General features: G+C 41.9%; 1 protein-coding gene and 1 long non-coding RNA gene across 3 annotated transcripts in view; one reads left to right on the top strand and one right to left on the bottom strand.

The window, feature by feature from the left end:
* The window catches only part of LOC143962110 (uncharacterized), a 767,356-nt gene that overhangs the window by 614,838 nt on the left and 139,976 nt on the right, over window positions 1-12,542 (bottom strand). The window lies entirely within an intron of this gene.
* Window positions 1-12,542, top strand: part of GOLGB1 (golgin B1) — an 89,693-nt gene that overhangs the window by 65,077 nt on the left and 12,074 nt on the right. For both annotated transcript variants that reach the window (XM_077471017.1, XM_077471016.1), the window contains exons 11-14: window positions 37-180; window positions 1,922-2,053; window positions 2,207-2,301; window positions 11,705-11,830. In XM_077471017.1, coding sequence (XP_077327143.1) covers window positions 37-180; window positions 1,922-2,053; window positions 2,207-2,301; window positions 11,705-11,830 — 497 coding nt within the window. The remainder of the gene's footprint in view (window positions 1-36; window positions 181-1,921; window positions 2,054-2,206; window positions 2,302-11,704; window positions 11,831-12,542) is intronic.

Here is a 12,542-nt window from a genome sequence, read left to right as displayed (position 1 = left end):
TATAATCATAGTAACAAATGCCAGTGTATCTTTCAGACCTCCAGTGATCATTCCAACCGTTTACTACTGGAAGACCTTCAGAGCACACAGGCAGCAATGCAGAACCTACGCACTGAACTCAGTGACACACTGAGTCAAGTACACCAAAAAGAACTGATGATACAACAGCTCAATGTTCAGGTTAGTGTAAAAGCACTAGGACATGGCTGAAAATGTATCTGTGTTTATTTTTATTTTTTTCTGCAAAGCCTTTTCCATGACACGGGAAAAGTTCTCAGCTAAGGACTCAACAAGACTCGCAGAACTAGCTGAGAAATTTCAAAGCAAGGACTCAACAAGACTCGCAGAACTAGCTGAGAAATTTCAAAGCAAGGCTACTTAGAGCTGGTCAGCTATTTCAGCACAGCACAGTTCCTGGCATAGGAAAGCATTTAAAAACAAGGTGCAGAGTAGCCTTTGATCTGTATCAGGGGACTGCAGAAGATACATAGGTAAGTGTGGGTTCGGAGGATTTGTATTTGAATTCACTGATAGTTTCCATCCTCCAAATGGCTGCAGTCAATGTGTTGAGCAGCTTCTGTGAGATAGAACAGTGTCCCCATCTATCATAAACTGCACAGGGCTTGTCGCGCTACTAAATTCGCAAGGGATGTTTTGTCAAAACTTTTCCCCCAGATCAGTGCCTGCAGGCAGAGAGCTTAATATGAAGCAATTTTTAAACAGCTATCGAAGCTAGTAAATGTAAAGCTTTTAAACTTGGGATTTAATTTAAAGCCCAGTTCTGGGCAACATTTACCTCCCTACCATCCTTCCCTCCCTCCTAGCCCCCTATAAAGATATGTTCATTTTTTACAGAATGTTTTCAATCTGAATTATTAAAGATGTTCATATAAACAAGATAAAGCATGGAAAGAAAATATTGAGCAAATATATAACTAATCCCAACCTAGAACACTATTACAAGTACAAAAAAAAATAATCAAATAATATACTCTATAGACAAAAATAGCTCAATGAAAAGGTCGGAGAACAGAGCTGACCTCACATAGGAGCACATATGGATAAATTCCAAGGCCATTCAATGCGGGGCAGTTAAAATTGAAAGAAAAAGGACAAAAGGAGTAAAAAAAAAAAAAAAAAAAAAAAAAGGTTTAGTTTGTTACATACTCCTCTTCCCACAAGCAAAACTGTGTCATTCATAGGAATCTGTAAATGAAAATAGTCCTGTCTACTCTTGTGGCAGACAGCTTCCAGTTCTCAATAGACCTTGTGCATGCTAATCAGCATGCTCGTCAGCCATTGACACTGCATACAGCCTGTAACAGTCCAAACGGAGGTACAGGCAATAGAGCTGCAGGCAATGTGTGCAGGAGCATGACATTGTACCCAGGATCCACTGAAGAACAAACATTTGTGCATTTTTTTTTTTTTTTTTCAAAAAGGTGAACGTAGCCTTTAAGTTTAATATACTCACCTGAGTCCCCCATCCAGGTCCCTCGCTGATGCTGTTGCCAATTGCTGGGACTGCTTGTCCATCGCTGCATGTTAATCCTCACCATCCCGTCTTTCACTCCCTTTTGGATTTTGAAAGGCCCCCTCTGCATCCCAGCCAGTGGGAATTGTCCATATCGCTCAGTTAGTGACAGGGACAACCGGAAGAAAGACCCCAGCAGGAAGTAAACAGAGGGGAGGACAATGAGCTGGATGATCACATGACCACACCCTGAGGTAAGTAAAAGTCGGGTTTAGGGAGTTTTTTTTTTTTTTTTTTTTTTTTTATCCGGGCAATTACATGGAAAGCAATTTTGAAGGCGATTTAATATTATCCCAGATTTGTGTTTTAGAATGAATTGTTCAGCGACATAGCATTCTTTAGATGTTAACAGTTCAGCTTTAACTTCATCTAATTGTATTTCTGCAGCTTTCTCAGATATTCGAAGAGAAAAGTTCTTTATCTCTCCAGCTGCATGATAGCAACCAAAGCCTAAGAGACGCTATCAACCGGTGTTCATCCCTTGAGCGACAACTGCATGAAATGCATCCCAAAAGTTCGGTAAGAATAGATGCTACCCAATTATTAACAAAGCTGGATGTGGCAGAAACATTACAAAAAAGACAATGTAAATAGTTTGTGTTTTGCAGTTGTCTCTCTTTTCATTACGAGTACATTTCTGTCCTTAAATTAAAATTGAGATTCTTTCTGCAGGATACTTTACTGAGTGATTCTGCACCTGGAGCCCCACAAGAAAAGAAGGAACCCCAAACTGAAGCTGATAGACAACTCATGGAGCTTCAGCAAAGGTTAGTTATATTTCTGTTCTTTACTCTGTGACAGCCTTAATAAGCTTTACAGCTGCTATTGTATACAGTGGGGACAGAAAGTATTCAGTCCCCCTTAAATTTTTCACTATTTGTTATATTGCAGCCATTTGCTTGAATAATTTAAGTTCATTTTTTACCCTCATTAATGTACACACAGCACCTCATATTGACAGAAAAATACAGAATTGTTGACGTTTTTGCAGATTTATAAAAAAAAAAAAAAAAAAAAAAAAAACTGAAATATCACATGGTCCTAAGTATTCAGACCCTTTGCTGTGACACTCATATATTTAACTCAGGTGCTGTCCATTTCTTCTGATCATCATTGAGATGGTTCTACACCTTCATCTGAGTCCAGCTGTGTTTTGATTTTACTGATTGGACTTGATTAGGAAAGCCACACACCTGTCTAGAGCAAATGAGAATCATGAGGTCAAAGGAACTGCCTGAAGAGCTTGGAGACAGAATTGAAGGCACAGATTTGGCCAAGGTTACAAAAAAAAAATTCTGCTGCACTTAAGGTTCCTAAGAGCACAGCGGCCTCCATAATCCTTAAATGGAAGACGTTTGGGACAACCAGAACCCTTCCTAGAGCTGGCCCTCCAGCCAAACTGAGCTATCGGGGGAGAAGAGCCTTGGTGAGAGAGGTAAAGAAGAACCCAAAGATCACTGTGGCTGAGCTCCAGAGATGCAGTCTGGAGATGTGAGAAATTTGTAGAACGTCAACCATCACTGCAGCCCTCCACCAGTCGGGGCTTTATGGCAGAGTGGCCCGACAGAAGCCTCTCCTCAGTGCAAGACACATGAAAGCCCGCATGGAGTTTGCTAAAAAAAAAAAAAAAACGCCTGAAGGACTCCAAGATGGTGAGAAATAAGATTCTTTGGTCTGATGAGACCAAGATAGAACTTTTTGCCCTTAATTCTAAGCTGTATGTGTGGAGAAAACCAGGCACTGCTCATCACCTGTCCAATACAGTCCCAACAGTGAAGCATGGTGGTGGCAGCATCATGCTGTGGGGGTATTTTTCAGTTGCAGGGACAGGACGACTGGTTGCAATCGAGGGAAAGATGAATGCAGCCAAGTACAGGGATATCCTGGACAAAAACCTTCTCCAGAGTGCTTAGGACCTCAGATTGGGCCAAAGGTTTACCTTCCAACAAGACAATGACCCCAAGCACACAGCTAAAATAACAAAGGAGTGGCTTCACAACAACTCTGTGACTGTTCTTGGATGACCCAGCCAGAGCCCTGACTTAAAGCAGGAGTCCACCGGGACTCCGCGTTTTTTTTTTTTTTTTTAAAAGCCAGCAGCTACAAATACTGCAGCTGCTGACTTTTAAATAGTGACACTTACCTGTCCAGCGCGCCCGCGATGTCGGCACCCGAAGCCGATCGCTCGCTCGGCTGCCGGGTCCCGCCGCCATCTTGGGTATGGGAATCAGGAAATGGAGCCTTTCGGCTTCATTTCCCGGTTCCCTACTGCGCATGCGCGAGCCGCGCGGCGCAATCCGGACGGTCCCCGCTGCCTCTGGGAGCTGTGTGTTTCCCAGCAGGCAGCGGGGCACTTGCTGAAGGGGGCGGGCGCTTGCGGAACGGGGGCGTAACCTACGCTCGTTCCGCAGAGAGCTAGCCCGGAAGTGGGTGCAGTTACCTGGATTATCCAGGTAACTGCACCCCCCTCCCCCCTGAAAGGTGCCGATTGTGGCGCCGGAGGGGGGGGGGATTCCGATGAGCGGAGGTCCATTTTAGGGTGGACCTCCGCTTTAAACCCAATTGAGCATCTCTGGAGAGACCTAAAAATGGCTGTCCACCAACGTTTACCATCCAACCTGACAGAACTGGAGAGGTTCTGCAAGGAGGAATGGCAGAGGATCCCCAAATCCAGGTGTAAAAAACTTGTTGCATCTTTTCCAAAAAGACTCATGGCTGTATTAGATCAAAAGGGAGCTTCTACTAAATACTGAGCAAAGGGTCTGAATACTTAGGACCATGTGATATTTCAGTTTTTCTTTTTTGATAAATCTGCAAAAATGTAAACAATTCAGTGTTTTTCTGTCAATATGGGGTGCTGTGTGCACATTAATGAACAAAAAAAATGAACTGAAATGATTTTAGCAAATGGCTGCAATATAGCAAAGAGTGAAAAATTTAAGGGGTCTGAATACTTTCCTTCCCCACTGTATCTTATTTGTGACATTGTTAACTATCCCTTCTTTTATATTATTTTAGGTCTGCTCCTTAACCATTTGCTTACTGAGCACTTGAACACCCTTCCTGCCCAGACAAATTTTCATCTATCAGTGCTGTCACACTTTGAATGACAGTTGCAACACTGTACCCATATGAAACATTTTAAATTTTTTGGTAGTATTTAATCACTGTTGGGTTTTTTATTTATTTTTAAAAATAGTTATTCCTGCGCTCCAATGGACTATGAATAAATAATGGTCAATGGTGCTGCAACCACCGTATGGGCCAAACACTACCCCAAAAAAATATTTGCAAAAAACAATCAAGCGATGGTGTTGCTCTCCAATGTGAACTGCGATTAATATAAATACCAACTTACAACGTGGACACTGATATGGGACAAAATACAATTTAGGTAAAATAATAAAAAACGTAATCGATAATGTGCAAAAAAGCAAAATAGGAGTGGAAACGGGCTAAGTACAATAGAGAAAGAGAGTACTTAACAGCTAGCATAGATACAATGAAAAAAAATGGCATAAATATAGCAATGAAGCTTCAGAATGTCCAAATGTGCAACATAGTGCAAACAAACAAATTAAGGTGCAAGCGAACAAAATAAAGTGGCTGAAAGTCCTTTACAACTCATAAAACAATAATAATCACACCATACAGAAGGCAAACCTTCAGAATGTCCAAATGTGCAAAGGTGCAATGAGTGGTATGGATTCCACTTAGTATTAAACTGCAAGGTGCAGGATGTGGGGTAGCATCAGTAGGGTGACACAGTGACTATAGGTGAATCTTCGGTGAGAAATGTCACCCGCAGGTGTACTAACTTATTACCTTACAGCTGCAAGGTAAGCAGCATATAGTAAAGCCAGTGGGTCACTCTGGGGCAGAGGGGAAGGAGCGTCTTTCCTTTCTTCTCAGTTGTAGATCACCTAAAGGGTCACAGCTTGTTTCCAGGGACAGGTACTCAGCAGAGTGGTTTTCTCCCAGTGTGTCAAGCAGGTAAAATAGAGAAACACAGAGGCTCTCTGGTGTAGTATGTTTAACACTTGATGTAAATTTATTCAACATAAAGCAAGAAATAGGGTGTGATATTATTGGTTTATGAGTTGTAAAGGACTTTCAGACACTTTATTTTGATCGCTTGCACCTTAATTTGTTTGCACTTTGCACTATGTTGCACATTTGGACATTCTGAAGCTTCATTGTTATATTTATGCCTTTTTTTTTTCATTGTATCTATGCTAGCTGTTAAGTACTCTATATCCGTGTCCACATTGTAAGTGTGTATTTATATTATCACAGCTCAACACCATTGCTTGATTGTTTATGCAAAAAAAAAAGTTTCATAGTTTTGTTATAAAATTTTGAAAACTGGTAATTTTTCTCCTTCATTGATGTGCGCTGATGAGGTGTCACTGATAGGAAGCACTGATTAGGCGGCCCTGAAGGGCCACAAATAGAGCTTTCTTTTGGTGGTATTTGATCACCCCTGCGGTTTTTATTTTTTGCACTATAAACAAAAGAAGAGCGACAATTTTGAAAAAAAAAACAAAACAATATCTTTTACGTTTTGCTATAATAAATATCCCAATTTTTAACAAAAACGAAAACAAATGTTTTCCCTCAGTTTAGTCCGACATGTATTCTTCTACATACCAAATACTTTTTGGTAAAAAAATCGCAATACGTGTTTATTGATCGGTTTGCACAAAGTTTATAGCGTCTACAAAATAGGGTATAGATTTATTGCATCTTTATTATTATTATTATTATTATAAATTTTTTTTTTTTTACTAGTAATGTCGCCAATCGGTGATTTTTATTGGGACTGTGATATTGCGACAGACAAAGCGGACACTTTTGACACATTTTTGGGACCAGTGACGTTTATACAGCGATCTGTGCTATAAATAAACTGGTGACTGTTTGAAATGGATCCAAAATTATCAATTCATCCAAGGTGCAAATATTAAAAAAAGGGCTTGTGCTCGCCTCCACTAGTATCACAGGCTGCTTACCTCACATATGAGTCAAAATCAGCAGTGTTTCCCTCTGGGGATATTGAAGATTACTGGCGTGGTGTAGACACTTAAACTTCTTTATCCCAGACATCATCTTTGGGTTCTGCAGAACTCCAATCGACTTACCAAATAGGATATAATATGCAAAAAAGAGGGTCAAATCTAGTGTTCTGTCTGAGATTATTCACATAGAAAAATGGTAGGTGCACTCACAAGTATGGCACAATGAGCCATGCTAGCTGAGACACCTTTTAGACAACAAAGTCTCGAGATGGCCACGATGTGACATTACGCAGACTCCGCACCCCCTAGATTCGTGTCATCAGAGCGTTGACTTCTTCAGTAGGGGTGGAGCCAAAGAAGGTGTCTGGGATAAAGGAGTTTGAGTGTATACACCACGCCAGTAATCTTCATTATCCCCAGAGGGGAACACTGCTGATTTTGACTCATATGTGAGGTGAGCAGCCTGTAATACTGGTGGAGACCAGCACAAGCATTTTTTGAATATTTACACTTTGGGTGAATTGATCACTTTGGATCCACTTCGATCAGTCACCAGTTTATTTTTTAGTATGGGAACTTGGAGTGCACCCTGCACTTTCTCAATACTTTGGAGTGTGTCAGGTGCCTGCGTCCCCTCACCACATTCTATTATCCCTCTTATGCCGCGTACACACGTGGCAGACTATCCGGTGGACTTAGTCTGGCGGACTTTCCGAACGAGCTACTTGCCCACACACGGCACTTTTTCAGCGGACTAATACGGCGTACTAAGTCCGCCGGACTATCCGCCGTACTTCTGAAATAAACAGACTCGCCCACACACGTGGAGGAAAGTCCGCTCATTTTGTGTCTTTGAGTGTGTCTCCCGGTAGCTGGGGCCAGCGACGCCTCCTTCCCATGTAGAACTAAACATTGCAGTGGTAGACTTGCAGCAGTTTGAGTTAATCTGAGTCCTGGATATAAGTAGGGAACAGTAATGCCTCGTACACACGATCAAACAATTCGGTGGAAAAGTCCCACGGACTCAAGTCCGCCGGACAACCCCCCCCCCCCCGTGTGTGTGCTCCGGCGGACTTTTTTTTACCCAAAAGTCCAGCGGACTAAAAGTATTTTTGCACTCCAATCTGTCCGCCGGACTCGCATTTCGGCGGCCAATCCGGCCGCGTGTGTGCCAGTCCGCCGTACTTTTGAAATGAACGGACTTTTTCCGCCCGGAAAAAGTCCGCTCATTTTGAGCGCGTCTCCAGGTAGCCGAGGCCAGCGGCGCCTCCGTAACCTGGTATGGAGTTAAAGGGGAATCCGTACGAAAAATCGGCGTGGGGATCCCCCCTAGGTCCATATCAGACCCTTATCCGAGCATGCTACCCAGCCGGCCAGGAAAGGGTAAAAAAAAGTCAGCCGGAGCCCACACACGGGGGGGATTGTCCGGCGGACTTGAGTATTCCACCGGATTGTTTGATCGTGTGTACGAGGCATTACTGTTCCCTACTTATATCCAGGACTCAGATTAACTCAAACTGCTGCAAGTCTACCACTGCAATGTTTAGTTCTACATGGGATTACAATGGGATAATATCAAGAGAAATAAAGTACAGATACTTTTAGTAGTTGTATGTAAAAGAACATGTAATGGATTTTTGTAAATTCATACTGTAATTTGAAATAGCAAAGACCCTAGAGAATAAAATGGCAGTCATTGCAATATTTTATGTTACACTGTATTTGTGCTGCAGTCTTTCAATCGCAATTATAAAAAAAATCCACTTTGATGAATTAAATAAAAATGAAATGGTAAAGTTAGCCCCATTTTTTTGTATATTGTGAAAGATGATGTTATGTCGAATAAATAGATCCCTAACATGTCACGCTTTAAAATTGCACACGCTCATGAAATGGCGACAAACTACAGTACTTAAAAATCTCCACTGACGATACTTATATTTTAACGGTTACCTGTTAAGAGTTACAGAGGAGGTCTTGCACTAGAATTATTGCTGTCGCTCTAACAATCACGGTGATACCTCATATGTGTGGGTTGGACACTCTTTACATATGCGGGCGTGACTTACATATGCGCTTGCTTTGACGTGTGAGCACGGAGGGAATGGGGCGCAATAAAGAAAAAATAATTTTCTTCTTTTATTTATTTACTCTGTCCCTTTTAAAAAATAAAAATTCAGATCACTTTTATTGCTGTCACAGTAATAGGCAGTGACATGCACTCTTTATGGAGGGATTTGGGGTTTAAAAGACCCCAACCCCCTCCTCTCCACTTTTAAAAGCATTCAAAATAACAAGATTGGGATTCCGGGTTACTACATCAGCAACCCGATCAAAGTCGATTTCAGCAATTTTCGAGTTTCTGGCCAGCTGGTGGAAGTGCCGGTGGGACGGGAGAGCCCCGGGTTAGCTGCTTGTAATAATGGCCGTGTGGCTGCTTAGCAGCATCGGTTGTTATTACAAGAAAGCTGACCGTCGGCTCTAAAAAATGGTACTGGGGTGATGTCTGCAGCTGCAGACATCACTCCGGTACAACCACTTGAGCAAAATGACGTACAGGTACGAGATTTTGTGGCAGGTGGTTAATGAATGTGTTTTATTTTTAGATTTGAGTATAGCTTTACTTGTTATTACTCAGTTAATTAGGGATAGGGTTACTTGACAGATACAATAAGGGGAAAAAAGTATTTGATCCCCTGCTTATTTTGTACATTTCCCCACTGACAAAGATATGATCAGTCTATAATTTATAGAATAACAACAAAAATATCCAGAAAAACACAGTTCAAAAAAGTTTCATAAATTGATTTGCATTTTAATGTGTGAAATAAGTATTTGATCCGCTATCAATCAGCAAGATTTCTGGCTCCCAGGTGTCTTCTATACAGGTAATGATCTGAGATTAGGAGCACTCTCTTAGGGGAGTGCTCCTAATCTCCGCTTTTTACCTTTATAAAAGACACTTGTCCACAGAAGCAGATTCCAATCTTTCCACCATGGCCAAGACCAAAGAGTCATCCAAGGATGTCAGGGACACGATTGTAGACCTACACAAGGCTGGAATGGGCTACAAGACCATCGCCAAGCAGCTTGGTGAGAGGGTGACAAGAGTTGGTGCGATTATTCACAAATGAAAGTAACTGTGAATCTCCTTCCCTCGGTCTGGGGCTCCATGCAACATTTGACCTCTTGGAGTTTCAATGACCATGAGAACGGTGAGGAATCAGCCCAGAACTGCACAGGAGAATCTTGTCAGTGATCTCAAGGCAGCTGGGACCATAGACGCAAAAAAAAACATTCATAACACACTACGCTGTGAAGGACTGAAATCTTGCAGCGCTGGCAAGGTCCTCCTGCTCTAGAAAGCACATGTACAGGCCTGTCTGAAGTTTGCTAATGAAAATCTGAATGATTCAGAGGACAACTGGGTAAAAGTGTTGTGGTCAGAGGAGACCAAAATCGAGCTCTTTGTTATCAACTCAACTCGCCGTGTTTGGAGGAAGAAGAATGCTGCCTATGACCCCAAGAACACCATCCCCACCGTCAAACAAAGGTGGAAACATTATGCTTTGGGGGTGTCTTTCTGCTAAGGGAACAGAACAACTTTACCGCATCAAAGGGACGATGGACGAGGCCATGAACCATCAAATCTTGGGTTAGAACCTCCTTCCCTCCAGCCAGGGTATTGAAAATGGGTCGTTGATGGGTCGTTGATGGGTATTCCAGCATGACAATGACCCAAAACACACTGCCAAGGCAATAAAGGATTGGCTCAAGAAGAAGCACATTAAGGTCCTGGAGTGGGCTAGCCAGTCTTCAGACCTTAATCCTATAGAAAATATGTGGATGGAGCTGAAGGTTCGAGCTGCAAACCTGGTGGCCAACTACAAGAAATGTCTGACCTCTGTGATTGCCAACAAGGCTTTTGACACCAAGTAGTAAGTCATGTTTTGCAAAGGGGGAAAATACTTATTTCACTCATTAAAATGCAAATCAATTCATAACTTTTTTGAAATGTGTTTTTCTGGATAATTTTTTATTTTTATTCTGTCTCTCACTGTTAAAATAAACCTACCATTAAATTATAGACTATTCATTTCTTTGTCAATGGGCAAACGTACAAAATCAGTAGGGGGTCAAATGCTTTTTTTCCATTTGCTGTACATGCTTGTACACATGTTAATTAATTTTTGGCATGAAAATCCCACTCAAACAGCTCCCAGTACCAAAAACAGTATGCTGTATTTAAGTGGTTAAGAAGTCAAATGTTAAAGGAGAAGTATTGCCAAATATTTTTTGTATATACTTCTCCCATGGATCACAGGAGTGCAATCCATCATTCAGCTGGTCCAGGCTTGGGAAAGGAGCCAGACTTTACAGTCAGGATCCACCCAGATGCCTAGACCAGCAGCTGGCTCAACCTCTAAGGATGCTGCTGATGGCTTGAACCAGCTTCTCCCACCCCTTCCATAGACCAGCGCTCCAGTGAGCGCCGGAGGGTCAGAGCAGAGAGACGGTACTTGACAGTCCCATACTTTCTGCTCAGAGTGGAGGGGGAGAACTGAGTGATCAGTAATGTTTGCTCAGTTCTCAGCGTAGAGCCAGCAGGGGAAAGCTGCAGCTGGGGTTGGTGCTGCAGCCAATCTAGGTGAGGTATAATTTTTATTTTTATTTTCTGCATTTCTGAACTTCTCTTTTAACATTTGTTTTCCTTTCATTTCACTTTTTTTTGAGAATTTAATATACCACCAGTTTCTGTAGTGATAATAAATGGATGGGTTTTTTTTTCTACTTAGTTTAGGTAGTCATCTGGGTTTTTACAAGCAGGTACACAATGAAAAAATGACCTATATGTGTTTTTGGGTTTTCACCTCCCTGATACAGAGTCTCTAATCTGCTGGCTTCAGAATGGCTCCAAAGCCATCAGTTTTCTGCATCAGTGCTGCTAATTTTTGGGCACCTAATTAAAAAAAAAACAAAGGTAAAACCGTGTCTGTCTCAAAAGGGACCTCTACACTAACCCATAAAATGAACACCTCCTGAACCCCAAAGCTGCCATTAGCTTAGAGGTGTTTTTCCCAATGTCATAACAGTAATCCCATGAAATGCCACACTTATTTTTTGTTTAAAAAAATTATTTCTTTCTGTATAGATATCTGGAACTGAAGCAACAGAGTACTGAGCATGAACATGACAGGTCAGTCCTGGAGCAACAGCTGAGGGAGGAACGCCAAAGAGCAGAGGACCGGATACAGGAATTGGAAGAAAATATAAACAGGTAAGACAGCTGGCCTAGACCATCTAAGTAAAATGGTGCTCAGGACAGGTAAGATCAAGGTAGTCTAAAAGGGTCTTGATTATGGAGTGTTAAGCATAAAGTGTATTGATCTAAATCTCTCCATTGGTTTTTAAGTTCTGTTACTTTCATGATGATTGTTTGATGGCTTTTATTTTTTATTTCATTATCATACATCACGGCACACAGAGTTAGGCTAATATTGATTACCTACTGGGTTATACGCCATCTCTAGGTGAATGGGCACTGGTAGACAAAGTCTAAGACAGGAAGTCTGCCCCTATATAAACCCTTCCATACAGGAAGTACTTTAGTTTTTTACCAGTGTCTGCAAGGTGGATGGACACATTTTGTTGAGCTCTCCGAGTTCCAGGTCTTTAGTCCCAAAAAACGGTTCTTAAATGAATCAAGGGATTGACCGATCAGATCCATTTGAAGAAGAGCTTTTATGCTTAAATAAATAGTACACAAGCTTCACAAAGAAGACGCAAGGATCCTGCAAGGTTTTGCCTGCATAGTGGAATCCTCGACACCACAGAGCTAAGGCATTTGTACAGGGTGCTGTACAAGTCCAAGGGAGTGGACCATAAAACATGAAAGGGTTACTCAGTCCTTGAAGGTCCCCAAGTGATGGAACCCGCCATGATGGGTGAAGATTGGGCTCTTTTCTACAGCTGCCCTGTGCCTGGACGGG

Source organism: Lithobates pipiens, unplaced genomic scaffold, assembly GCF_037356315.1.
Source record: "Lithobates pipiens isolate NorthernLeopardFrog02 unplaced genomic scaffold, aLitPip1_a1.2 Scaffold_8, whole genome shotgun sequence".
NCBI lineage: Eukaryota > Metazoa > Chordata > Amphibia > Anura > Ranidae > Lithobates > Lithobates pipiens.
Note: the sequence above shows the minus strand (reverse complement) of the source record. Positions and strands in the feature narration are given on the sequence as shown.